Raw genomic sequence first — 26604 nt, 5'->3', positions numbered from 1 at the left:
AAAGAGGGTGTGCTACCTACTAACTATGCAGGGTGCCTCCCCCTCATGGTCGGCTCTTAAAAATGAGCTCTCTCTGTTTCAAAGATGTCTGAAAAAAATAGATAATGCCCAAGCTAAGAAACTGTATACACTTATGGAAATGCTTCAATTGTGATGAACCCCTTGTATCTTTTATTTGCATTTTTTTTCCCCCTTTTGATTACTTCTTTTATTTATTTCATGTTTTAATTTTTATACTCTCTATAGGCTCTGGTACTCAGCCTTTATAGAAAATATTTTGATTTCCTATGTAATGCAGGAGGTGTGATTTTTCTTTCACTGTGATTTGATTTGCACATATGGACAGAAATGAGTATGTCATTGTATTTGTTCTTCATGTTTACATGTTTAATAAAGAAAGTTAAAAAAAAAATAAAATAAAAAATAAAAAAAACTATGCAGGGTGCCCAAACATTTGCTGCAGGCCCTTTCCTTTTCTGTCATTTTGAAAATGTAAAAGATGAAAATGAGAATATATACTGTATATTGATTAAAATGCAAAGGGAATGTGTCATCTGTAACTTCATGCCTTTTGGAGATTATTTAATATTTCAAACTTTTGCATGCCACTGTAGATGTAGTTCATTTTTCAAAATATTATTGAGTGTATGTGAATTTTGCTACCTAATATTTCTGTTTATGATTCGGCACTGTGCACGTCTCATCAGCAGCTACTGGCAGAGTTTAAGGATGAAGCTGCTAAACTAAGCCAGATTTGACCAGTGATTAGATCCAAAGCTGTTACATTTTCCGTGAATGATTAATGCGGGCATTCAATGAAAACAAGAACATTTCTTGTTTATAATATTGAAAGTGTGTTTGCACTATGAGTTTTTAAATGTATTTTGTTTGTTTTATACTTGTGACTTGGATGAGATTAGACTACATTTTCTGACCTATTGGTGTGACAAAGCAGGTACATGAAAGCTTCATATACTTTCTCTTGACATAAAATATTTTATTTTCCTCACTGTTTAACTTCCTTGACTCTCCTTGGCTGGTTTTTCATGAACACAACTGAAAAGATGATATTCTCAAAAGCAGATATATTCTGAACACATTTATGTCCTTTTATAGAGACAAACAACACTCACACACTTACATTCACACTTTTAGGTGATGTAGAGAAACTCCACATAGAGTCATGAACCTTATTCCTGTGAACAACAGAGTGCTAACCACCATGCCACTATGCTAAGACGATTTTAAGTAAAAGCTTTAATAGGATGACCTCTAGTGGTATTATTAACACTGAACGTGCTAAATGCGCATCTTTGCAGCTTTGAGATCCCAGATACAAATATATCAAACAGCACATTATTAAATTATTTTAATAGGAAAACACAGTCCCATCATTTCTAGAACAGAATAGCAAACATAGAAAAATAGGTCATGTTGTCAAAGAGCCAGAAAGTGTAAACAACATTGGTTAATGTGACCCTCAGCTCTCTGATGGCGGAGGAGCAGCCCTGCGCACGGCTTTGGCCAGGGATTGTTGGATGACAGGGTACAGTTTATAGCATCCCTCAATGCAGGTCCGAACCCCGGCCGTCAGAGTCTCTTCAGTCATTTCTCCATCTGACTGCAGCCCAGAAATCTGGTTCAGGCTGGGGAGGAAGGCAACAGTCAGACCACCCTGGTTCTCACCACTGCCTGAGCCGCAGCTGTTTTGCTCCTCGTAAGAAGGGTCGACTACGTAAGAGGCGCCGTCCTGGCGGATGGAACAACCAAGCACCAGATCATACATTTCTATCCCTGCATCTGCGAGAGCGAGAGAAGCGCAGGTGATGGCATGGGCCAGAACTGAACCGCTGTTCTCCAAAACCATCACGTTGACCTCGATCTGGGAGCGAGGGTATTTGTGGAGGCACACTGCCGGCTGCAGGCTCTCATGGAGCATCAGGGAGAGGTCCTTGTCCTGGCTCCCCTGGATCCAAGAGCCTCGCTCCGGGCAGGAGAAAGGAGCGAAACGCATGTCAGTGGTCAATCTGGAAAGAGAGAAACACATTTGTAGTGTTTGATTAAACTCTTCCAACACCAGATATCACAGACACACTCATAAATGTATAATGTGGAGCTGAATCCAGTCTGCTGATGCATAGTATCAGGAAAGATTATATGCAGGTATCCATACTTCCCCTAAATGAGGGACATTTTGCCCCTAAAATTTGAGACAGTGCAAGTAAATAAATCATCTACTTGCGCATGTGCAACCAGTAAATTAACTGTTTGTTTTTTGGGGGGGTGAAATGTGAAAGATGCGACTCAAACAATCTGTAATCTGTCATTAGAGGTGTCAGGCCAATCTGTGTGAGGATCATGAATGAAAAGGAAATGTGAATATTTGCTTTGCAAGTATATTTACAATGTGCACCCCTAAATTTTCAGTTTGCGCTCCCAAAATTTTAAGTTAGGAAGTTAGGGGCCACTGTGCTCCTAGTAAAAAGTCTGGAGCCTTGAGGTATTAATTTATATACTGTATATTAACAGTAACATTGCTACAGGTTATAACAACTTTTAACAGGAAAAAAAAGTAAAATGTTCCTTAGTTTGAGTAGCCTAACTCTTGGTGCATTTGTTTACCATGATATTCTTCATAGCAAACTACTATAACATCTTATTCACACTAATCACAGTAATGTGGCTCCTTGGCCTAAATAACTTTCCAGAATACCTACTAAGTTTGGTCTTTGAGCCATTTTTGTTTAGTTTTTGAGTTGTTGTTTTCTAGTCTATTTTGAAAATCTTGGGACAATGAGGATGAGTTAATGGTCTTATGGGGGGAAAGTAAGGCTGCATTTTACTTCTAATCACATCAACATCAAGTTACATTTCTATATGAACCATCTAACAGACCACCGACCCCAACAAACTAACTAACTAACTAACACCCTCACAGACAAATAACTACCTACCTTCCACATTTCATATCGGTCTCATCTTTCCGCTCTGTTTCTTTGGGGCCGTAAACGCAGCACATCAACTTGGTGTTGCCAGCCTCGATGTACGCGGAGCCTTTGGCCTGGCTCACCAGCCCGCACCGGACAAACACCGGCCGGACGTCCACCTGGTCCCGCTGCCGACCGTCCGCTCTGGGGCCGCACGACGGGAGGACCACCGCGGGTTTGCCCGTAAACAGAGACGGGCTTTGGGACACTTCTGGGCCGCGTACGCGTTTGGTGTCAGTCGGCATGATGATGATGGTGCAGTGTGATGAAACAGCAGCAGCAACTGCAACAACAGCGTGTGATTGGGTCCTGCGCGGAATTGAACCCCCCTGGAAACACAGCGAGTCAAAGAAATGGTTCCGCAAATGAGCTGCACTGGACAAAAACTACATCGGTTATAATTATATATATATATTATATATATATATACAACAACATTATGTCACAAAATAACAAATTATCAGACAATTTGTAAATACTTTTCATGTAATGTTATGTAAGATGAAACGATGATAAATTATTATCGACAAAATAGAATGATTACACGTAAACCTTTTATAATTATTATTATTATTATTATTATTTTATTTTTATTTTTTTTAGCAACGACTGTCTCCAACTATCTTTCTTTATAAACTCGAGCATATTAACACCGGTGTCTTTTTCATTGCATCAGCCATCAGTAGCGAAGTTTGTACCAGTGATGTGGCGGGCTTGGCGAAGATTGACAGCGGAATCGACCAATAGACGTTCGCCTTCGGTGACGTAACGGCGCTCCGGACCAATAGGCGTCCGCCTTGGGCGTGTCCACTGTCCTCTGGGCTTTCCTTCTGTCTTGAGCAGCGTGGGCTAAAGCAGTGTGTTTGGGAGCACTACCTGATTCATTCTGCGAGAATAGCGACTTCAGTGAGTATTATCATTCATTCAGGTGCTGTTAAAATAAAATAACGTTCAGTTTTACATTCAGTGACGTGGTGGTTCATGTAAAAAGCTGTGTGTTTATATCTCCTCCTCGGGCTGAACAGACCGGTCTTGCTAACGTTTAGCTTGCTAACGTCAGCTAGTCCAACAAGATCTGTCCAACACAGCAGTTTACAACCTGATGATGACGGTCCAACGACTTGGCATCCCGGTTACGAGCAGCAGTTTTAACATTTTTAATAATGAGAAATGGTTGCCTGAGTTTGTCAGGTGTGACTGGTACTATTTTATATGTTATGGCACTAATCCCTGTGCGGTCTTTAGTACTCAAGAGTTGCTAATGTGACATTGGAGAACTGATTTTAGTCAGAAGTAATATCTATCTATCTATCTATCTATCTATCTATCTATCTATCTATCTATCTATCTATCTATCTATCTATCTATCTATCTATCTATGTTAAAATCATTAAGACACATTTTGGAAGATTGATGGAGATTGGAGACAATGTACATTGATCTTGATCTGGGTTCAGTTGAGCTTCCTGTCATTGTAGATATTGCAGAAATGCAAATCATTTTGCTCCCTATTTGGATTTGTATGTTTAAAACTGCAAACTGCATTTCCATATTTTATATAATGAAGCCTCTTGTGCTCCTAAAATGTTAAGTTAAAGGCCACTGTGCTCCTAGTTGTGGTGTTTTTGATAAAGTCCCACCTGCTTCACTACTATACGCTTCAATAACACAGTTTACAAGCTGTGGCAGTGACTGAAATTTCCATCCCATCACCCCAGTGCCTCCACTTTCTGTCGTTGCTAACTGGGTGGTTTGGTTGTCAGCATGGGGACAGTAGCTGTTTACTGCCTGCTTGCTGGATGCACCAGCTGTGAGGTTTCCTTTGCCAGCAAGTTTACAAATGAGGAGGTCACTGATGGGAATTAAATGCTGTGTTTTTGCTGCAGGTAGCAAACTGTTTTTTATTTTAGTCATAGTGCTTGTATATTAGACGATAAACAAGTTAAACTGAATTCAGAATCTTCAGAAATATAAAGTGTTGGATTTTGCTTCATACAATATCAACTCATTTGGAGATAAGCTTTTATTTCTGCCTTAATTTTGAAAGTAGTTTGCACAATTCAAGTGGTACTGATGCACCTCCACCTCGAGACATGGCTGGCTCTCTAAGCAGGCACAGAAAAATAGTATCTCATACCCAATGGCACACAAGAAAAACAGAGGAAACTCCCAGGAGAGGAAATTCAAATACACTTTAAGTTGGTGTGGGAATTTAACTGAGGAAACAGGCTGAAGAACTATGAAGTGGAACTTGTGGCCAGAAATGGAGACACAGAAAAATTCCCTTTTTTTTTTCAGACTTGTGACAAGAATTACATTTTATGTGCATGATTTTTATTTGTCCCTTTCACAACACAATCAGCTTATCTGAGGCAATGTTTTCAAAGTTATAAAACGTAAAATGAAAGCAGAAAATTCTCACATTTGAGAACCTGGACTCAGCCAGTTTTCCCAACAATGGCAAAGATGTCATTTGTTCTTGCAAGCAGGTATTAGTATTAAAAATGACTAAAGGTAGAAAGTATGTCCTCTGTGAACAGTTGGCTCCCTGAATGCTTTCAAGCCCCATAAGACTGTTTGTGTGCATTTTAGATTGAGGAAGGATGAGCGCAAAGGACTTGTAAAGCCATATGCTGAATGATGCAATATTGCAGCGATATGACATACTGCCACACATTCAGATCCTAAACTCACTGATCTATGTGTTAATGGTATAATGACAATGCAGAGACTGCAGCGTGAAAAGCCTCACCTGCCTCACAGGATTCCTGAGCTGCTGTGTGTTTATGAGAGGAGCCAAAGGCCAATTGGGTGGAGGGGAGTGAATATCCCCACTGAAGCATCTTGTTGGGACATGCACACTGCTCATACTGACCTGACAAGAAAATAACTGCCAGTCATTTTTGATTTAGATTTTTTTTTTTACCCAAAACAATTTGTCAAGCAAAAGTATTTTCCTATTTCATTTTATGTTTTTTCAGATATTTATGGGTTTTGGTCTGTGGTTGGATACATCAAGACATTTGGAGACTTTACCTTGAGTGTTGGAGAAATACCATGGATATTTCTTTCAATTTTGACCTTGACATAATCTTATAAATGTATCCTATAGTGATCTAATAAATCATTAAGGCTTTACCTCCATGTTCAGCACTTATAAGTATATAAACACTTACCATATTAAATCATTTACACTGTATGTTCTTAAGAACCACTATTTATGGAAGGTTAATATAAAGTATTATACCAATAAGTCCTCAGGAAAAGAAAGAAAAAACAACTGGAAATGAATTTACCTGATGTATCAAGGGTCTTTGATCTAAAACTATATAAAGAGATGACATAAGATAACATGTTATCATCTTTATTTACAGTATATACCACTGATCATGCACAGTACACCCTTGAGCTTTATTCCTGTGTTTGTCCATTCATCTTATTAGCAGAGCTCGTTAAACTGGATTGTAACTATTGTCTATGTCTTATGACGTGTTTATAACCAAACAGCACTTCAAGAAAATTAACATGTTTTTGACCTGTTAAACATGAAATGCTGGTTTTCTTGAGTGACTCGACTTCCTTTCGTTGTCCCAACTATGTTGGAAATCAGTTTGCTACATGTTCAATACAGTTTCTTGCTGTTAGCTGTAATTTGCAATTTACAAATCTACACACCAAATTATGTTTGATCCGACAGTTTTCATTCTCCGTTTCTGTTTCTCTGGTGTGTTTTTTGTTCAGAGAGCTGATTCAGAATGGACTCCTCTTTGAGTGCAGCTCAGATCCGTCAGAAGTTCATCGACTTCTTCCGTCGCTATGAGCACCAGTACGTCCACTCGTCAGCCACCATCCCTCTGGACGACCCCACGCTGCTCTTCGCCAACGCCGGCATGAACCAGGTACAACAACATCTCCACGTCTCTCCCCTACAGGCATCCCCGTTTATTTCTAAGCCCTTCTTGCAGCAAAGGTGAAACATAACTCACACCAATGACCTTCTTGTGCTCCCCTCTCTTAGTTCAAACCCATCTTTCTCAACACCATCGACCCGTCCCACCCCATGGCCAGGCTGCGGCGTGCAGCCAACACCCAAAAGTGTATCCGTGCTGGCGGCAAACACAATGACCTGGACGACGTGGGTAAAGATGTCTACCACCACACTTTCTTCGAGATGCTGGGGTCTTGGTCCTTTGGCGACTACTTTAAGGTATGATGATGATGCCACGCCTTTCAGCTGTGTCTGCCTTTGCTCACCTTACAGTAATAATCCAACTCATACTGGATTTCTTTCAGACTGACTTTCAATGTTTAATAGATATACTGATGTATCTGCCTGTTCCTGCCTTATCAAAGCTTTGAACAAAAGCCTTGATAAGTATCCAAGATAAATACTAAATTACAACATTTTACAGATGAAAAATGGACCTTTGCTCCTGCAGAAAAAATATCAACAGTCTCAAAACTTTCAGTTCCCAACCGCCACATTCTCCTAGCTGGCATCACCACCAAAAAAAGACTGGTAGCAATCAGCTGGAAGCAACCCCATATACTCAACATCCCACAATGGCTTACATCTGTTGCGGATATCCTATACTTGGAGATTTTGATTGCTAAAATACCCGGTGCCAAACAGGTGAATGTAGCAGCATTGGAAAAAGGAAGAGAGCAGATCAAAACATTTTTGGTTTCATAGTTAAGATAACATACATAGAAATATTATTATGGATATTGGAGGATCCTTGCGCTTATGTACAAGATTGCTTCAATCTCTGCCCTCAAAGCTTTCCTTTTTTCCCTTTTTTCTGTGTCCTTGTCTTGTTTTGTATGATTGTTAGTTGTTTGGGGGTTTTGTTGTTTGTAAGTTCAATAATGATTTGTTTGGACTGTTTAGTAATTTTTAAACCAAATTAAATGAAATAAAAAAATAAAAAAAGTTGATCACACAAAAAACAGTCTCAAAACCACCACACATAATTTTGCCTTTCTGTTCTGCAGATGATCTTTCTATACTTTCAGCAGTATCAGCTATAGCACTCATTCATTTCAATAAGAACAGCTGTGTGTGTGTCAAGTGAAATTATTAGGAGGCAACGTGATTTATGTACCATAATTATTTGTTATCCATGTGCTGTGTATGGGTGACACTGGTCTCATTCTTCCCTCTGCTCATTCTGCATCTTGCCCCCCTCCTCTCTGCAGCAACTGGCCTGTAAGATGGCTTTGGAGCTGCTGACTCAGGAGTTTGGCATTCCTATAGAGCGTCTGTATGTCACCTACTTCGGAGGTAACGAGGATGCAGGCCTGGAGCCCGACCTGGAGTGCAAACAGATCTGGATCGACCTGGGGTGAGTCGAGCTTGAAAATAAGATGTATATGATTTATTGTTAACAACCATCACCCTCTACAAATTGTTGCCCATTGACTGCATTATCTTCAGGGAGCACTGTATAGCTTATTTACATCTCTTTTACACATCTTGCATCATACTCGTGTTGCACAACATCTACTGTCTATCTTCCCCCATATAAAGCCATTGCATAAGATTGTGTGGTCGCTCCCTGGGGGGCTTCTTTTCCTCTCCACCTCCAGTCCCTCTGAGACACCATATTTATAACAGGCTAAAAGTTTCTGCCTCTGCAGCTCCCATCTCACATCATTTATCTCTTATCCTTACAAGAAACATTCATTCATTTGGTTGATTCAATGGTGCAGTGATTTACTGTTTACTTAGGGTTAGGGTTATGTGGAGAAGTTGAAACATTCAGTTCATGTTTCTTCCACAAGACTGGAGAGGTAGCAAATTTCCACCACAGGCTTATTCAGGATAACTTTTTAACACAAAACAGAAGAAAAACAAGAACAACTTGCAGTAGAAAGTTTCTTCTTGGACCACAAATATGCTGCTCCATGTGGAGTAGATGATGTGTTCAGATTGTGATGTTCTTTGCTGATTAATGAGGCAGAACTGATGTTTTCTAACATCTGTTGGTGTTTTTGATGATAAATGACTATTGTCTTCTCTCTAGTCTCTAATTTATATCTCAACTCTTTTTCTCTTCCTTTCCTCCTATGTAATTATTTTTTAAATGATGACAAAATGTCACTCGGTAAATATTGACATCTTGTGTGGGTCTGATGAATCACTGGAGCATGTGTCCTTAATTTTACACAACACCATTAAACAACTTCATTTTTAACTTCACTAAGTAATTGAACGGATATGATTAAATCCTCTCTGTTCTGTGTGCTGCTTTTGTTTCTGTCAGGATGGAGGAGGCTCGCATCCTGCCCGGCAGCATGAAGGACAACTTCTGGGAGATGGGAGACACCGGTCCCTGCGGTCCCTGCAGTGAGATCCACTACGACCGCATCGGAGGCAGAGACGCCGCCCACCTGGTCAACATGGACGACCCCAACGTCCTGGAGATCTGGAACCTGGTGTTCATCCAGTTCAACAGGTAACGGACTCACACACACACACACACACACACACACACACACACACACACACACACACACACACACACACACACAGATGAGACAACATTAAAAGATCCTAAAAGACTGTATCTCTACCTCACAAATTAATGATCAGTGCAAAAATAAAGGCCAGCACCTTGAGCATGATCTATGGCCCAAATGATGCTGTTACTGCTTTTAGTTGTAGCCTGTTTTCAGATAGATGGACAGATAGATAGATAGATAGATAGATAGATAGATAGATAGATAGATAGATAGATAGATAGATAGATAGATAGATAGATAGACTGCCTGCTAGGAAATAAAGATTAAATAAGTCAGGTCAACACTGCAACTACTGAAAAATGCTCTAAATGATCAGATAATAACCCTGTGTCCTTGTGCTGTGTAAAAATCATTAGTATAAATCCCAGTTCTGGTGGTGCAGCTGTTTGCCCAACACCAGAGTTCAGTTTTCAGCTTTCACAGACTGTCTTTGCTGCTCAGCGGCAGTGAAGTGTTCATTCATAGTGTTGTCGACCTCAGGCTCCAATGTGCAGATGGCCCATCACATCAGATGTTTTCAGCTCTTTCTTCTCTGCATCCGAGTTGTTTGTTTTTCTTTAGACATTTGCTTCTATTCCTTATTCCGACCATCCAGTCGAGTGATAGGTGAACAAAACAAACAACAGATTCACCTCGCACAACCTTGAATTAAGAACAATTAATGATGGAATTTGAACATACCTTAACCATTACCTGTTTTGGACAGTAGGTAGTGGAGCTGCTGAACCAAACACACTGTGTCTGTCCACTCACAAAGAACTGTAGCTGTTGACAAGCTGTTTACAAGTAATCAGATGTTATAAACACAGCAGTAGGTAAATACAAGTACATTCTGCTGAAGAAATCGGATAAAACTAAGATCATTCACCTGGTTTCTGAAAGAGAATATCCAGGACACATGAACAAAAGTTTGACGTTAAACAAACTGTTCAGGAGAAAATGAGACGAGATGAGTAAAAACTCCATGTGGGATCCCACTGCGTTATTGCGTACATTACATTTATGCAATTGCCGATCAGTGAGTCAGCGTCTTAAACTGTCTTCTCTCTCTCTCCGCCCTGTTTAGAGAGTCGGAGACGGTGCTGAAGCCGCTGCCTAAGAAGAGCATTGACACAGGGATGGGTCTGGAGCGCCTGGTGTCTGTGCTGCAGAACAAAATGTCAAACTACGACACGGATCTCTTCGTGCCGTACTTTGAAGCCATTCAGAAGGTACGGAGATGATCAAAACTTGTGTAACCGAGACTATGAAAGTATTAGGAGGATTTCATCTGTCAGCTAAAGCAGTTCAAAGCTGATGAACATTTAATGCACAACTTTACCTGCACATAAAAAGTTTGGGGCCGGTGATTCCTCAGTACTGGAACTTTTAAGTTGTAATTATTTCACATAATTCAAGTACACTTATAAAGACTCAGGCCTACAAGTCAGCTCCTTACCAGAATTGACATCATTTGATGTTTTATTGCACTGTTCAAGGTAGAAATAAGCACAATGACCCACAGTGATCTACTAAAAGTAACCCGCTAAATTACAGCACGTGCAAACCGCAGTATTTAAATGAGAGTTTTGTGCGTGGTAATCGTTTCCACCACGGAGAGTGTGGACAGAGAGCTGGATGGCCGCAAAGACTGAATGAAATTTGATCCAATGGATTAATAGCCAGTTAATACCTGCCTTTCAAACGTGCTTAATAAAGACGCACAAATTGCCACCGCAATCTGTTTCAGGTTTGGGAAATCACATTGCGTGATTTCCCGTGATCCCATATTTGCATATTCATCAAGGTAAACACGCTAAATGGATTGCACGTGCTATTGTTCAACATGTGTTTGCGCGTTCTCGCAGAAAAAGCCCATAATGCCATATTCATCAAGGCAAATGCGTTAAATGGATTGCACATGCCATGGTTTGTTCCAGGGAACAGGTGCTCGCGCTTACACTGGTAAAGTCGGTGCCGAGGACGCTGACGGCATCGACATGGCCTACCGTGTGTTGGCCGACCACGCCCGCACCATCACCATCGCCTTATCGGATGGTGGTCGTCCTGACAACACAGGAAGAGGGTGAGATATAACGTGAAGAGTTTTCACCGTACTGCAAGGCTTTTTAGACGACATAAATACATGGGATTATAGATCATTATTTAGATGTGATTGTAATAAAGTAATTCTGAATCTGAATCTGAATCTGAAGTCTGTGTTGTTTCCATCATGTTTCAGCTACGTGCTGAGGAGGATCCTGCGTCGTGCCGTCCGTTACTCCCACGAGAAGCTGGGAGCTCAGAGAGGCTTCTTCGCCTCTCTGGTGGATGTGGTGGTTGAATCCCTGGTGAGATTTACTTCCTTGTTTTTACCTCAGTGTGTTTGTGTACAGGCTGTCGGTGTGAAAACCTGAATCATGTGTAGACCAACAGGATTTGATGTTGCTCATTAAGCTTGTTTGTTTGGTTTTTTTGGTCTCGACTGAGTCTTATTGAGTGTTCGGCCGGTTCTGCACAGGAAGCCTCCTGTCCTCACTGGTTTTTCCTGAAGGAAAAGAGATTGAAGAAAATAAACACATCATTAAGCATTGGTGCAAAACCATGGGGGTTTTAATGAAAGAACCAAATTCTTCTTATGTGTATGGTATTAGTTCAAACTTGTCACTTTTTATAGTAGGTAGTAAGTACACAGTTGAATTGATCTGAGTGCAGGGCTGCAGAGGCAAGTGACATGCTGGATGAGAAAAGGAGTCAAAGTCAACATGTCTGATTGGTTTGCTTTGATTGTCAGTTGAAATAATTTTAACAGAAGTTGTGTAGGTAATGTAGGTTTGCATTATTAACCCTTCACACTGAAGACTTTATTGATGATTTTTAAAGAAATTGTAATTAAAAAGCTTCCAAATTAATCATGCAGGGTTTTGTTTTAGTTTCACATTTTGTATAAGTGGAGCAAAATGAATTCCATTTAACATTTGCATGAGTTTTGTTAAATATGAAACGGGATACTGTATATAATTGGCCTGGTAATTGTTTGGAGGTTTAGCACAACTGGGACACATCTGTGCCTCATGCAAATACAATAACAAATTATTATTACGGAAGCACCTGCTCAAGGACTCTTGGGATTTTTTTTCCAGATTAATGATTTAAAAAAAAGTGATATATGTTATAAATGGATACAGTGAATGTCATCAGGACCAGTAGATTTCGATATAGGGTGATGATGATAATAACCACCGATGGTTCTGCCACAGTGAGGTAATGTCTGGATTATAATAATATTCATGGCGAGTGCAGCGTCTCAGCTCAGCTTCACCTTCATCATGTCTGTCTTTCGCTGCCTGTTTCCTGAAATCAGCTTATACACACGTTACTGCCAGCAACTGGCCTGAAATAGCGCAGCAGACAGAACTGAATCGTGGGATATACTCTCTCAGCTCTGAAAGTCACTTTAGTGCAGTATCGGCTTAAATCAACTGTGGGTGGTTGTGTGTGTGTGTAGTGTGTTGGCATTTTCTCGACACGGGCCATACGTGCTGACTACCTGAGTGCCACAATGATGTGACAGATTGAGGTGAATTTACTTTACTGAGGCGTTTAAGACCAAATGTAAATGCATCTCTGAAAAATCCTGGTAATGTTCTCCCATCCAGGTCGATGCTGTAACACTTTAAATGATGGCCAGTCTCCTTTCCCTCTTTTCTCTTCTCATTTTCATCACATCTCTCTTCCTCTTCTTCCTCTTCTACCCTCCCTCCTTCCATCGACCATACACTCTGTGCATTTCTCCAGGGCGATGCTTTCCCAGAGTTGAAGAAAGACCCAGAAATGGTGAAGGACGTTATTAATGAGGAGGAGGAACAGTTCTTGAAAACCCTCAGCAGAGGGCGCCGCATCCTCGACAGGAAGATCACGACCCTGGGAGAGAGCAAGACCATCCCAGGTGAGACACGTGTTCACTCAAGACACATTATATGTCCGACCTAACTTTTATGATAAAAGCGAAGGTTTGTGTCCATCAGCATCCTCCATTGTATTTTCTCTTTTAATCCAATCAGAACATTTTTGTTGTCATTATGGATCTCTCCATCTTCCTGACAGTCATGAAAATGCCTCAAATCTCATCCTGTATTCAAAAGTTGCTCTGATTACTATTAGATGTACAATGAGAATCACTCTCCTTTGGGTGGTGTGGGATTGTGGGAGGGATAAAAAGATGTGAAAAAGATGTGAAAGAATGGAAGTCCTCCATGTTGCCTGTAAAATGTCTTCAATAAATGAACAAAATTTCCCTGATTGACAGTAGCCAAGAGGCTGAAATTAAAAAGAAAAAAACAATTAAAGCTAAAATCCTAATCATGAATTCAAATGATAGCAAATTGAGGCACATGATCCAGCTCTCCTTTTGAAAACCTCCTTCGAGATAATTGGTGTTCTTTCTATTGGATTTCTTCGACAGACTGTTGTCGACCTGCAATTTATCTCTCCTCTGTCCCAGGAGGTGACAGCATCGTTTGTGGACTCAGACAGAATGGACGCTTCAAATGCCAGAATACAAGTCTCTCACAGACAGTGACTTGCAAAATGCGTTTTCATTGTTGTAAACACAATAATAGCAGACCGCGGCCTTTTCTAACGTCTCATTGATTTATGCAAATAACGACCCCATCATTTGTATCAGCAGCAGGTTTACTGTTTGACTGGAGGACACGAGTCTCGAGGTGTTTGTTGCTTCAGACACACGCAGCTCCTGCATATAAATCAGCATCTTCTGTGTGTGTGTGTGTGTGTGCACAGGTGACACCGCATGGCTGTTGTATGACACATACGGTTTCCCTCTGGACCTGACCTCCCTCATCGCCGAGGAGAAGGGCATGGCTGTGGACCTGGCCGCCTTCGAGGAGGAGAAGAAGGCAGCTCAGGTGAGGAGAGAGTGGTGGTTGGTTGGTTGGTTGGTTTACTTTATTAATCCCTGTGAAGGGAAATTAAACGTCAGTCTGTACGTACAAACATCCAACACAATACTACAACATGACAAGCATTGACTCAGGCAATACAATAAGTGCAATGCAATGCATTACTTAGCATAGCACACAACAGAAATCAACAGAAATCAACAACATGGTGATGGTGATGATGAGTGAAAACCCTCTTGATAGGCGCTGATTGCTTTTAATATGGACTTGACTGCTCCAAGAGAGAGGGAAACTCCACCGCCGTGCAGTGTTTTGGTTTCCAGCCCCGTGTGTGTGTGTGTGTATTGTTTTGTCTTGTGTCAGCGTTCTGCAGTATTGCATCGTAAGTCAGACTCAGAAGCCGTGCACCTGCTGTTTAAATAAATCCCCATTTACTTTACAGCCCCGTTCTAATCCCCCTGTTGTTTGATTTAGCAGAAGGATTGATTTCTTTTCTGTAAGTCTGCAGCTTCACACTGCCGTCCAACACATCACAGTCTGTGTGCACTTGATTGGGAACAACACACTAACACTGCTCTCAAACAGCCTCAGTTCTCTGGGTCGTGGGTTTTTACTAGATATTGAAAACATTTGAGTTTCTGCTTCATGTTGCTGGACTGCAGCACATTATCTCTGCAGTTTGATCATCAGCTGCACATTCAACTTTCAAACTTTATAGATGAGATTAAAACAAAAACTGAACATAACCAAATATTTTTTTAATCAGGCGAGTCCTTGTTCATTGCACCCACTGGTGTGTTGATGAAGCCTGTTTGTGACACTTTTTGCTGTTAAACATTGAACATTATCATTATCAGTGGCAGTGCACTCACTTTTTTAATTACAGTGCAGTATGTATGATTAGATATGGGTATTGTTACAATCTTAATCATACTGAGACTTCTATTGATCCAGTGCTTTAATGGAATTTTTGTAAGGGCCAAGAACTAAGAACAGAAGATTGCTTCATTTTTCATCATTAACCAATGTTAAGATGAGCTGCAAGTTAATCAGTTTATTTCTCCACCTTCATTTGCTTTTATTAGATAGTACAGTTGAGAGAGACATGGGGCGCCACTCGACCTACTGCGTCACTCGACGCCTCACTTTAAAACGTTTAGCTGTTTCCACCACAGTCATTAAGAGCAGGGTCTCTTTCTGTTTGTGGGAGTTGCCCGTGTGTGTGAAAACCTTTAAGTTGTAATAACAGACAGGAAATTTACTTTATTAGTTCCTCAAGTACCAAGACCAAAACCAATATTGCTGGAGCTTATTGATACTCAGGACCCCCCCCCCAAGTCTGATTGTTATTGTCTTGCATGCAAACACACTCACAAAATATGTCAGTTTAACAAAGAATGTAGTGAAAGGAAAATGTTAGATTTAGATGTTTCTTTCTATACGATATTAGTCTTTCACTTGTTCCTTTTTCCGATTAATCATCCATCTGTTTCTCATGAAGAGCTTAAGTTTGTTTTGACTGAACAATTACACATGTTTGTTTGTGCAGCTGAAGTCTCAGGGTAAGGGCGCCGGAGACGAGGACCACATCATGTTGGACATCTACGCCATCGAGGAGCTGAGGAACAAGAATGTCGCGGCCACAGACGACGCTCCCAAATACAAATACACCTCAGACGACAACGGCAACTACGGTCGGTGACGCTCACGTCCTCTTTACAGACCTTCAGTTCAGTGGGTTGGTTAATGTACTGACCCTCATCCTGTTTGTGTGTGTGTGTAGAGTTTCAGCAGACCACAGCTACCGTGCTGGCCCTGCGCCGAGAGCGCGCCTTCTGCGACGAGGTGACCACGGGGCAGGAGTGCGGCGTGCTGCTGGACCAGACGTCCTTCTACGCCGAGCAGGGCGGACAGACGTTCGACGAGGGCTTCATGCTCCGGGAGGACGACAGCACAGAGGACGTGAGTGGAACAGAAACACAGGAAACTGCTCAGTGGGTTTTAATTAGCTCTGCTGATGCTGTTGAAGAAGGTCCGAGGTTTTAAACGGCCGTCGTTTCCAGAGCTGGTCGTTTTGGTTTGGTCCTGACCACAGAGCCGTCACGTTGCAGCGACAAACTAAAACCAAATTTGCCTCCAAAGCAAAAAAAAATCACCTTTTTGTTGACTTTTAAATGTGGGAGAAAAGATAATTAACACTAATCTTCAGAGCAGACACGTTGCTGTTTTAACATTTGTTTATATAGTGACTGGAGGGTCTGATAGCTGGTGGAAACGATGTCTGCAGGAAACGGACCTGTTTCTAGGCGACAACGGCTGCCTTAGAAAATAACACAGTTTTGACAGAAAGAAAAGGTAAAAGATGATGAGTTGTTCTCGTCTTTGTCCCGCGAGCGAGAGCGCTGAGAACTGCCATGAGGACACATTCATATCATAGTTTCCAGATGGGCGTCTGTCAAAAAATGAATCCATTTAAATACCTCTTTTCTTTTCTCTCTTTACTCGGCCTTGATGTTTTTTTTTTAACGACCCTCATTTGTACCAAGGATATGAAGACTTGTTCAACCCTGTCTGACTTGACTTGTTCTCGTCGGTATCTGACAAGTTTCTTATAGCGCTTCAAAGACTTTGAGGCGTTAAGTTTTAAAATCACTACAATTTATGTCCAAATGCCAGAACACAACACAAAAGGCATCAGCAAGTTTTCTCACTAAATTGGTTGGAAGTTTTATGTCTCGACTACTCGGCATCACGTCTCATCGTGCTGCGTCTCTGTCGTCTTTCCTCAGCGGATGGAGTTCACAGTGAAGAACACGCAGGTCCGAGGAGGTTACGTTCTCCATGTGGGAACCGTATACGGAAAGCTGAAGGTTGGAGATCGCGTCACCTTACAAGTAGATGAGGTGAGAACAGTCACGCATCCTGAGCACGGTCCTGTTTTATTATCCGACGAAACCTCAATCCACGTTTTTTGTTTTGTTTTTCCTTTTCTCCAGGCTCGTCGAAGGCCGATCATGAGCAACCACACCGCCACGCACATCTTGAACTTCGCCCTGCGAGGCGTCCTGGGAGAGGCAGACCAGAGGGGTTCCCTGGTCGCTGCCGACCGCCTGCGCTTTGATTTCACTGCTAAAGGCGCCCTGAGCACGGGGGAGGTGCGCCGCACTGAGGAGATCGCCTGCGCCATGATAAGAGAAGCTAAGGTCAGTTTGGAAAGAAATCATTCACATGGTGGAGTTTAAATGCCTCTTAAATTAAATTGAATAAAGGGACGCATGGTCTCTTCTTTTCTTTGTCAATACTTCAGTCTGAATATTAACTCCATATAAATATTACTCTTGTGCTTCACTTCTGAGCTGCTTTGGTTAAAAGCTTCTGCCAATTGACTAAAAGTAAATCTCTAAAACGCTGCAGCCAGTCTACGCAATGGATGCCCCCCTGGCAGAGGCCAAGGCCATTCAGGGTCTGCGTGCCGTGTTTGATGAGACCTACCCCGACCCCGTCCGAGTTGTGTCCATCGGTATCTCCGTCGAGGAGCTGCTGAAGGATCCCACCAGCACCGCCGGCTCCCTCACCTCCATCGAGTTTTGTGGTGGAACGTGAGTACGACGCCTTATTTCTCCATTCATGGATTTCTGCCGCAGTCTGTTCACTTCACTCCTCTGTGTTCGTTAGTAATGACAAACTGGAAGAACCTTGTTTTCACTCGTGTCTTGTCCGTGAGTGCAGAACTTTTAATTCAAAAAAAGAAGTAATATGTAGCATCACTAGGATACTGAGGTAATCACTGTCTGGTGATCGAGCAGTGATTGTGATGTTTCACTTAACTAACGGCGAACTGAGCCTTAGCACTAATATGGGTTTTCCTTTAACCACAGCTGGTGCATCATAGGTATAGTCACAGAATTATCAGTTCTGTCAGATTTAGCATGATACTGACACGTAACACGTTAATGCATTTTTTTTTTTAACCCCCTTTTTTTTCTTGACACATGCTTTACACACATTGTATTACATTGGCTTTTTGCCTGATAGTTTGCTGGAGATGAATCAGCTTTGGCCATGAGCATGAACCTAAATGCAGTGAAGTCGTTTCTGGATAATAATGAATAATAAAGTTGCATTTGCCTTAAGCAGAATATTTATCCATTATTAAACACTTGAAAACATCCCTTTAAGGTACATTTTTGAACAAATAGTATGGATAATTTATTAGATATCCATCCTGATTGGGTTGGATTGGGTTTCAAACACACACCTTACTGTTTATGTGTCAGTTTTTTAATTTCACCTGCTTTTTGCGAGGTTATTTTTTACTCACATTTTACTCTATACTTGTCTGTCATTGCACATAATGAGCAAGTGCATTGGCATGATGAGATGCAAACATGTTGACACTTCATAGCAGATCTCCTGATTTGAGTGTGTGTGTGTTTCTCATGGTGTCTGACTTCCTGCTGGTGGCTGTGTGTGTGCATCCTATCTGAAGTCAAAGCGTGCAACAGCACAAGACTAAATGCCGCCATCTGCATGAAGCCAGCAGCCCGGAGAAGAGCCAGACCTTCCCCAGCAGTGGTGTCCAAAGCAGAACCCATTAATTGGATTTGTGGCTCTTTACAGTGAGACGCTCGCGTCCCTGCGCAGACGAGGCCTTGAACACTTTGTAGAGCTCTCGCCAGCGATTAGACTTGCTCCACTGACTTTTACAGTGTCTGCTCCCGGCTGTAAAATTCACCTGAATGCCGAGACGTCCCCACTCTGACATAGATTATAGGAGGACTTTTCATTTTCATTTTTACGGAGTCGGAACGATTTCCGAGCTGCACTTAACGTGTGTAGGAGTTTCTAACTAGCCTGCAAGTGTGCAGAACTGGTACAGATTGAAGCACTGGAGGACACATTTGCTTGAAGTTTTGTTTTTTTAATTGCAAGTCCCACCATCACCAACCATCTCATTCCCGCTTCAGGATTTAGTAAATGGTTGCTGCGCTTCCTGATGTTGTCTTTGATGTTGTTTTTAATGTGCAGCCACTTCAAAGAATCCCTTGTTGTTGTTGCTGCTGCTGCTGCTGCTGTTTTGTTGAGCTTTTCTCACCACCGCTCCTGTTCCTCCTTCTCCTCGTCCGCCTCCCACACAAACGCTGTTGGTTGGTAATGTGCTGTTGGGTTCCTCTTATCTACAGCCATCTGCAGAACTCGGGTCACGTTGCACCATTTGTCATCGTCTCAGAGGAGGCCATCGCTAAGGGCATCCGCCGCATTGTAGCTGTGACAGGAGCAGAGGCCCAGAAGGTCAGGAGACACACACACACACACACACACACACTTCATGCTCCTCCACACACTACACTTGTAGAACAGAGATTAGTCTGTATTTTAAAGGAAGTGGACTTTTTCATCTTGCCACAGTTTATGTGTCAATCTAATGTTAAATAACAACTGGTCAAGGTGTGTTAATCTGATCTGGTTAAATAAAAATGTCTCCCAGATCATTTTGGTACCTGCTGAGGAAAACTGCCACAGTGACAAAAACACTAATTAAGCTCCTATTTGACTTGTTTTGATCTTGGAGCTAGAAATTAGCATTTTGCATTTTTCTCCTGTCTCCGCACCCTGAGGACAAATTAATCTTTACTATTTTTAGCCGACAATTGTCGTTTGATCCTCCTCTTTATCTTTTTGCCTTCTTTCACTCTCTCTACACTCCTTCTTTCTGTATCCTTTTCTGTATTTATTTCTCTTTCTCCTCATCTCTCACTCACTCAACCTTTCACCGCTCTGCATCTCACATTGATCAGGCCCTGAGGAAAGCCGATGCCCTGCATCAGTCTCTCTCCGCTCTCGGAGAGAAGGTGAAGCAGCAGACGGCCCCCAACAAGGACATGCAGAAAGAGATCGCCGACATGACTGAGGTATAAAAAAAATTTAAAAAAAAGTAAAATAAAACCAAATGATGCCAGAGCAACTCTGTGCTGCGGTGCCAACTTGTCTGTCCTCCCTGCAGTCCATAGGCACAGCAGTGATCTCTCAGTGGCAGAAGGACGAGATGAGGGAAACCCTGAAGGGCCTGAAGAAGATCATGGACGACTTGGACCGCAGCTACAAGGCCGACATCCAGAAGAGAGTCCTGGAAAAGACCAAGGAGGTGATCGAGAGCAGCCCCAACCAGCCGCTGCTCATTATGGAGATGGAGACCGGAGCCTCAGCTAAGGTGAGAGCTTTTTTTTATTTATTTAGCATATTTAAATGTGTTGTAAAATGAACAGAAAATCAACCACATCCTTGTAAAAGATGTCCTTTATTAGACACAGAGTGAATCTATAATTCAGACTCCAAGATGTCCACCAGCCTCCTGGAGCAAATGAAAAGTGTAAACAGTATTAAAATTCACTTTATCTCTGCGGTATTGCACATTTTCTCAGGCAGTTTTGTAGCTTATCTCGTTGTGTTATTGCCACAGGACCAAATCAGCTCTGTGGCCCATTAATTCTGACCTTGAGACATCAATAGAGCTGATTAGGGGGACTTGTTTTTCTTTCTTTACTCCTTGTTTCTACTTCTTTCTCCTCCTTCTCTTTCCTTCCCTCTCCCTCCCTCCTATTCTTCCTCTCAGGCTCTGAATGAGTCACTGAAGCTGCTGAAGACACAGTCCCCTCAGACCGCTGCCATGCTCTTCACCGTGGACCCAGACGCCGGCAAGATCACCTGTCTGTGTCAAGTCCCTCAGGTAACGCACGGTCTCACTCATTCAGTACGTTGACATGACAGTTGAAAAATTGCCTTAAAGGAATAGTTCACAAAAAAAATGAAATTCAGTCATTTGTGACTCACCCTCATGCTGATGAATACTCCGGAGTAGTTTTTTATTCCTGCATCTGGAGACCCGGGAGGCCGGTTCGTAGTCCAACAAAAACTTTATATGAGAGTCAATAGCGCCCAACACAAAAACGTCCATAAAACTACCCAAAAAACATTTAATATTCCTCCACACTGCTCGTCCACTGCGATCCAAGTGTCCTGAAGGGATATTAGTCCAGAGTTTACCCGAAACAACGTCATTTAGGCAAGTCCGGTCATGTCAGCGTGCAGCACCCCAGGCAAATGCAATACAGGACTGTTTAGGATTGAACCTGGACAATGCATGTGTGCAGGCTTCACAACAGTAGAGACGGCACAAAGTGTAGCATAGAAGCCAGACTGAACCCGGCCAAAAGGAAGGACAAAAAAGCGCCCGGGCTGATGCGTCAGTGCATTTCACCCAGTGCTACCAGTGAGAAGATGCGTTTGAAAAAAAAAAGGCTGCCTGTCGACTGACCTGACTTGGGTCATTTGTTTATTTGGTCAACCCGAACCTGGCCCAGACCGGCGTGTCCGGTTGGGAACTGTTGTTGAGAACTCTTATTTATTTATTTCCATTTTTTTTACTTGGTGACAGAAAAGTCCAGTAGACAGAGGTCCGTATTAACCCACTAAAACAACGCATAACGCCATCATCGATGTTAATTATTTGATTTTCCCTGTTGCGTGTAAACTGGGACAAGGACAGAACTCCCAACAAGACTCCCAAGTTCAACTTATCTCTGCATGTAAACATATTCCCTCAGGTATACAGTTTTCTCTGTGAGTGCTGGATTTGCAGCAGCTCTTAACCTCTTCACCGCTCTTCCCCTGAACACCCAGGATGTGGCCAACCGTGGTCTGAAGGCCAGCGAGTGGGTTCAGGAGTTGTGTCCCCTGCTGGACGGCAAAGGAGGCGGCAAGGACATGTCGGCCCAGGCCACTGGCAGGAACACACTGTGCCTGCAGGAGGCGCTACAGATGGCCAACAACTTCGCACAGCTCAAACTGGAGGAGAACTAAGAGCGGGGAGGAAGCTGTGTGGGAGGTGGAGGGAGGAGATGACGCTGGGGGGAGTTAGAAATCATTGAGCATCCTGTCTATCTTTTCTCCATCCCCCCTCCTCTTCTCTCTTCTTCTTTTCCTTTTGGGGTCAGAAAAGATTTAGAAAACAAACAAGGAAACTCGAGAGTTTCTCGCTTCAGCCATTTGACAGACGACCACCGACACTCAGCCTGCGGTAAATGAGCCACTCTAGCTATTTATTAGAAGTATGATTATTACTGACCTGCCAAAGTAAAATTCATCTCTGTGGAAATTGCTTGAAATATAAAAAAGACGCTTTCATGCAGCAAAGTGAAAGTGAGGTGGTGGATGATTTGAGGAATTATTTTTTAGTGTCTCCATATCATCATTGCATGCTTGTGTACAGAGGAAAAAGAAAAGGGATCCACTTCTGATTGATTTTTATATTTTCTCCTGCAAGCACTGCGCAGCTCAGAAGCAGCATTTACCAAGTTGGCTCTCGATAAACTCCTAAACTTTGATCCTGCTGCTGCGTTTGTGTTTCATCTCACCGCAGCCGTGTTCATTTAGAAACAACCCCCTAAGCACTTTTTCCTCTCCTGCTTGCTGAGGGCTGCTTCAACTTTTGGCTTCCTGTACCACTTAAGCTCAGCCTCGGGAAGGAAAGAGAGAAGTCAGCCCAGGTCTTAAATGGTTTAGGTACAGTTTACACACGATGTCCTTTGTTTGGCTGAAGCCTTTTGATCTGATCTCTAAACAGTGGCTCCGTCCATCTGTGCGACTGGTTGGACTTGACTCTTCCACGCTGTAGCTGTATCATATTCTTGCTTTTCAAACGGCAAGCCGTTGTCTGACATAATGTAATAAAAGGTTTAATTTACTAATTGATAATTCATCAACTGTATAAAGTGATCAAGAACATGTCCAATAATCAGTCTGTGTAACTTCATTTCCCTGACATTTAATATTGATTCAGTGCACAATGTGGAAAATGTCTGTTTTCATTGTAGCTGTTCATGTCGGAGAAATGTCACCTCATATGAATAGAATAAATATGATAATTCCACACGTGTTGTCTTCTTTGCATATGTGTGATGTATTTGTGATGTTGATTAATGTTTGGCGGCTGATACAGGTGATGAGATGAGAACCACAGCCACATTATGATATAAATTCATTATAAAGCTCTAAAACAAACTATTATTCACACTGTAGGCTTCATTGAGAGAATAAAACCGATTTCTAAGTGGGCGTGGTCGGCATCGCATTGTCATGACAACAATGTACAACACAAGATACCGTTTGAAATATAGCCTAATGAATATAATATTGATTTGTTGTGGGAAAAATAATAATAAATTGACCAATGTTTTAACAAGGCTTCACTATGAAAGAAAGGTTTTAATTCAGTCCTTATCTGCTAGATTTAAATACTCAATCAATCCAATACAAGATCACATCAGTCCAGTTGCACTGTTGTCCCTCCAAAAACAGTTAAATGACATCAGTAATGTACTTTAACAAAGAAACACAGCTTTTATTTTATTTCTCTAACTCTTAATTCATATATTTGAAAACTGTTGTGTTTGGAAAACGTTAATTGTGACGGTTCAACCAAACTGAACACAGAAAGTTAGGTTGTGAAATCTTTGAAGAGTTTGAAACCACACCCCAGTAATTTTTTTTCCTGATCTGTTGCTCCAAAAACATGTAATTTTGATTTTAATGTTGCAGTGTACTTTCTCTGCTGTCCCATTTTCAATAAATTAGTTCATACATCAGCACTGTGGTTTGTTTACGTTGTTTACACATCCAGCAGCCACAATAATAGAGTCAATTCCGTGGTTTAAGCCAAACACATTTAGCTGCCTGTGTTTTGGTTTCCACCCCCCGAGGGAAGTAGCTATCTGGCTTAAATGTCCCATTATGTTCACCAGACATTTATTGGTGGGTTGGAGCCACAGGCTACTCTATGTTTTAGCTATTTAACTGGGAAAAAGGCTCATGAGGGCAGTGAGAGTGATGCAAAACAGTGAAGCCATGAGCCATAGTCCTAAAACAACAGAAAGATCTACGTACAAGAAGTCAGGTTATATTTCTCAGTTCCACTATTACATACAGCCCCAGTCACATTCTAGTCCATTATTAAAATAAAGATAGACTAAAATTGCTTTTAATGTTCGTTTTGCAGTTCCTTGCTTCCTTGTCCAGATTGTCTGTTAAATCTGAATTTGCAATACTGAGATTCTAACAAGTTAATGCAGAACCACAAAAAAAAAAAGACCACCATAAGCAGAAATCCTACATTTAGACTGTGTCTTATGTTGAGTATCATAGAACCAAAATGTGGATAAAGTGTTAACAGTATAACCTACTGATCATGAAAAATGGCCCACTGGTTAAGCAGGATTTAAAACATTTAACTGAAAAGTAACTGGCTATTCAATGTAATGGAGGAAAAAGCACAATTTGAGTTTTCTGTGACTATAAACCTAAAGCTACTTCCTCTGCAGTCGATTATACCAAACTGTTTTCTCTTCACAAACACAACATCAGACTTTCACCTCATGTTTCATGAAGCTTTTATTTACAGTAGCATAAGATACAAAGAATTTGACCACATATCATACAGATGTTACAGTGTAGTAAATACACATGTAGCCTACTGCCTTGTCCAAAAGGTAGTCCTACATCAGAATGAGACATTTAAGACGGCACTAGACATTGACAGATCCAGACAGCAGGAAGCCACCCTCAGGAAAAGATGTAAATAAACTCCTTGTTCATACTGTAATACTGTTTCATCTGTGCCACCTGGTTATTCAAGCAGCTTTTAATCCTAGTTGATGAGTTCAGTCTTTTCTCCTAGTGGTTGTGGACTATAGCACGGTAGCTAATAGAGGTATGAGTGTTGGCGTTACAATCCCCACATGTTCTGATGTGTGCTGTGTGCCGCACAGTGACTGCTGCTAAAGAGCTGCTTCTGTTCAGTGCACACCAGTGATCTGAGGAGGAAAATAGCCGCCTTTGGCTGTTCTCACCTCAACCTCCTCGGACCAGCAGTTGTTTTCATCATGATCTATTTGTTCCTCTCTGAGCTCCTTCTCTAACAGTCAGTGAAATTTCTGCCCCCCCTCCTGCTGCAGAACACAGAGCTCCTCTCCATTACCTCAAAATGACACAGAGCTTTACTGCAGCAACTGGAGAGACACGCGTCGAGGAGATGTAAGTGGTATTAAAGTTCTTTTCAAGACACAAGGGCTGTGGTTTCCCTTCCTTATCTGGCACAGATTCTGTTTTGTTCCAGCTGGAGACACAGACTTGATTGTTTCTCCCCTGCCAGACCACCACAAATTGATCCAATTTTCTGACTTCCTATTAACTCAAACTCAGTAATGAGGCTCTGATTAATATCTGAGAGTAATAAAACCTTAAGTACAGCAAGAAAGAGAAAAAAAAAAAGCCAATAAGCTCTGAACAAATTGCGGTTAAAGGATACAGAATGATATTTCTGGGAAACACAGCTCTGAAAAGGTAAATATTAAATGTATTTCCCCAAAATGTCACTCTATTGCCTTCAAGCAGATGCATGTGGGGCATTTGGATGCTATGCACGCGCTCTCCCTCCGACATAAAAATGTCACTTTCTCCTGGCTGAACAGGTGTGCTCTGAGGCTGTTCGTTTCCACCCTCGTTCTGTTTAATTACCCCATAAAAATACATTTAATGAGTTTAATGAGCCTCCTTTATTCCAGGGAAATTTGAATTGTGGTATACTCTTGTTTGTGTCTGCCGCTTTTTTTGCGGCTGTACAAAGCTTGATAACATATTTCCAGGGGATCAGTAATTGGGTGATGTTTTGTGGCTGAAATGTGCCGCAGCACATAAGTGTGTGGGACACAATGGTGCAATAAATAGTGTTGGATGTAAAATGGTTCTGTAGTTCATTGAGAACAAAGATATGGGAGAAAATACAAAATAACAATGCACCTTTAAAAGGAAACTAGTCCAGAAACTCACTTACATTTCCTGAGAAAACAATTCAGACACAATTATGGTCCTCATTTCCAAAAAAAAACTCTAAACATCTGTGGCTCTTTATTTGTTGACTGATGTTACCAACAGAGCAACAGAACATAAGTTAACCTAAAAAAAAAAAAAAAACTGGGGCTCACATTTTTTCCAAAAATTATTTTAAGAATCAACTGTGGGGGAGAAATCAGCGTTTTGGGTCAGCGACAGCAGGAAAGACCTACTTTAGGTTGTCGAAATGCTACAGGGAACACTGTCAGATCTGTGCCATATGCTGCTGTAGGTGGAAAAAAAAA

At 41.7% G+C, this 26604-nt stretch overlaps 2 protein-coding genes across 2 annotated transcripts; one reads left to right on the top strand and one right to left on the bottom strand.

Moving 5' to 3' along the window:
• Positions 1-1354: 1354 nt before the first annotated feature.
• exosc6 (exosome component 6) lies at positions 1355-3303 on the bottom strand. Its single transcript, XM_085779870.1, has 2 exons — positions 2955-3303; positions 1355-2027 (listed from the first exon to the last, which is right to left on the bottom strand). Exons 1-2 carry the CDS (start codon positions 3230-3232, stop codon positions 1481-1483), a joined length of 825 nt encoding a protein of 274 aa, XP_085635996.1. The 5' UTR covers positions 3233-3303; the 3' UTR covers positions 1355-1480.
• Positions 3304-3838: 535 nt separating this feature from the next.
• On the top strand, positions 3839-23342 carry aars1 (alanyl-tRNA synthetase 1). Its single transcript, XM_085779871.1, has 20 exons — positions 3839-3893; positions 6729-6886; positions 7006-7194; positions 8187-8332; positions 9254-9445; positions 10579-10723; positions 11432-11577; positions 11734-11842; positions 13290-13440; positions 14295-14419; positions 15963-16107; positions 16197-16375; positions 17203-17316; positions 17410-17616; positions 17828-18012; positions 19597-19705; positions 20212-20325; positions 20418-20624; positions 21027-21140; positions 22094-23342. The coding sequence occupies exons 2-20, from the start codon at positions 6743-6745 to the stop codon at positions 22271-22273; spliced, it is 2901 nt and encodes a 966-aa protein (XP_085635997.1). The 5' UTR covers positions 3839-3893; positions 6729-6742; the 3' UTR covers positions 22274-23342.
• Positions 23343-26604: the final 3262 nt, after the last annotated feature.

This window comes from Trachurus japonicus, chromosome 6 (genome assembly GCF_045865225.1).
Source record: "Trachurus japonicus isolate A0001 chromosome 6, Traja_1.0".
Lineage (NCBI taxonomy): Eukaryota > Metazoa > Chordata > Actinopteri > Carangiformes > Carangidae > Trachurus > Trachurus japonicus.
The sequence above is the reverse complement of the archived record's forward strand: the minus strand, read 5'-3'. Positions and strand labels throughout refer to the sequence as shown.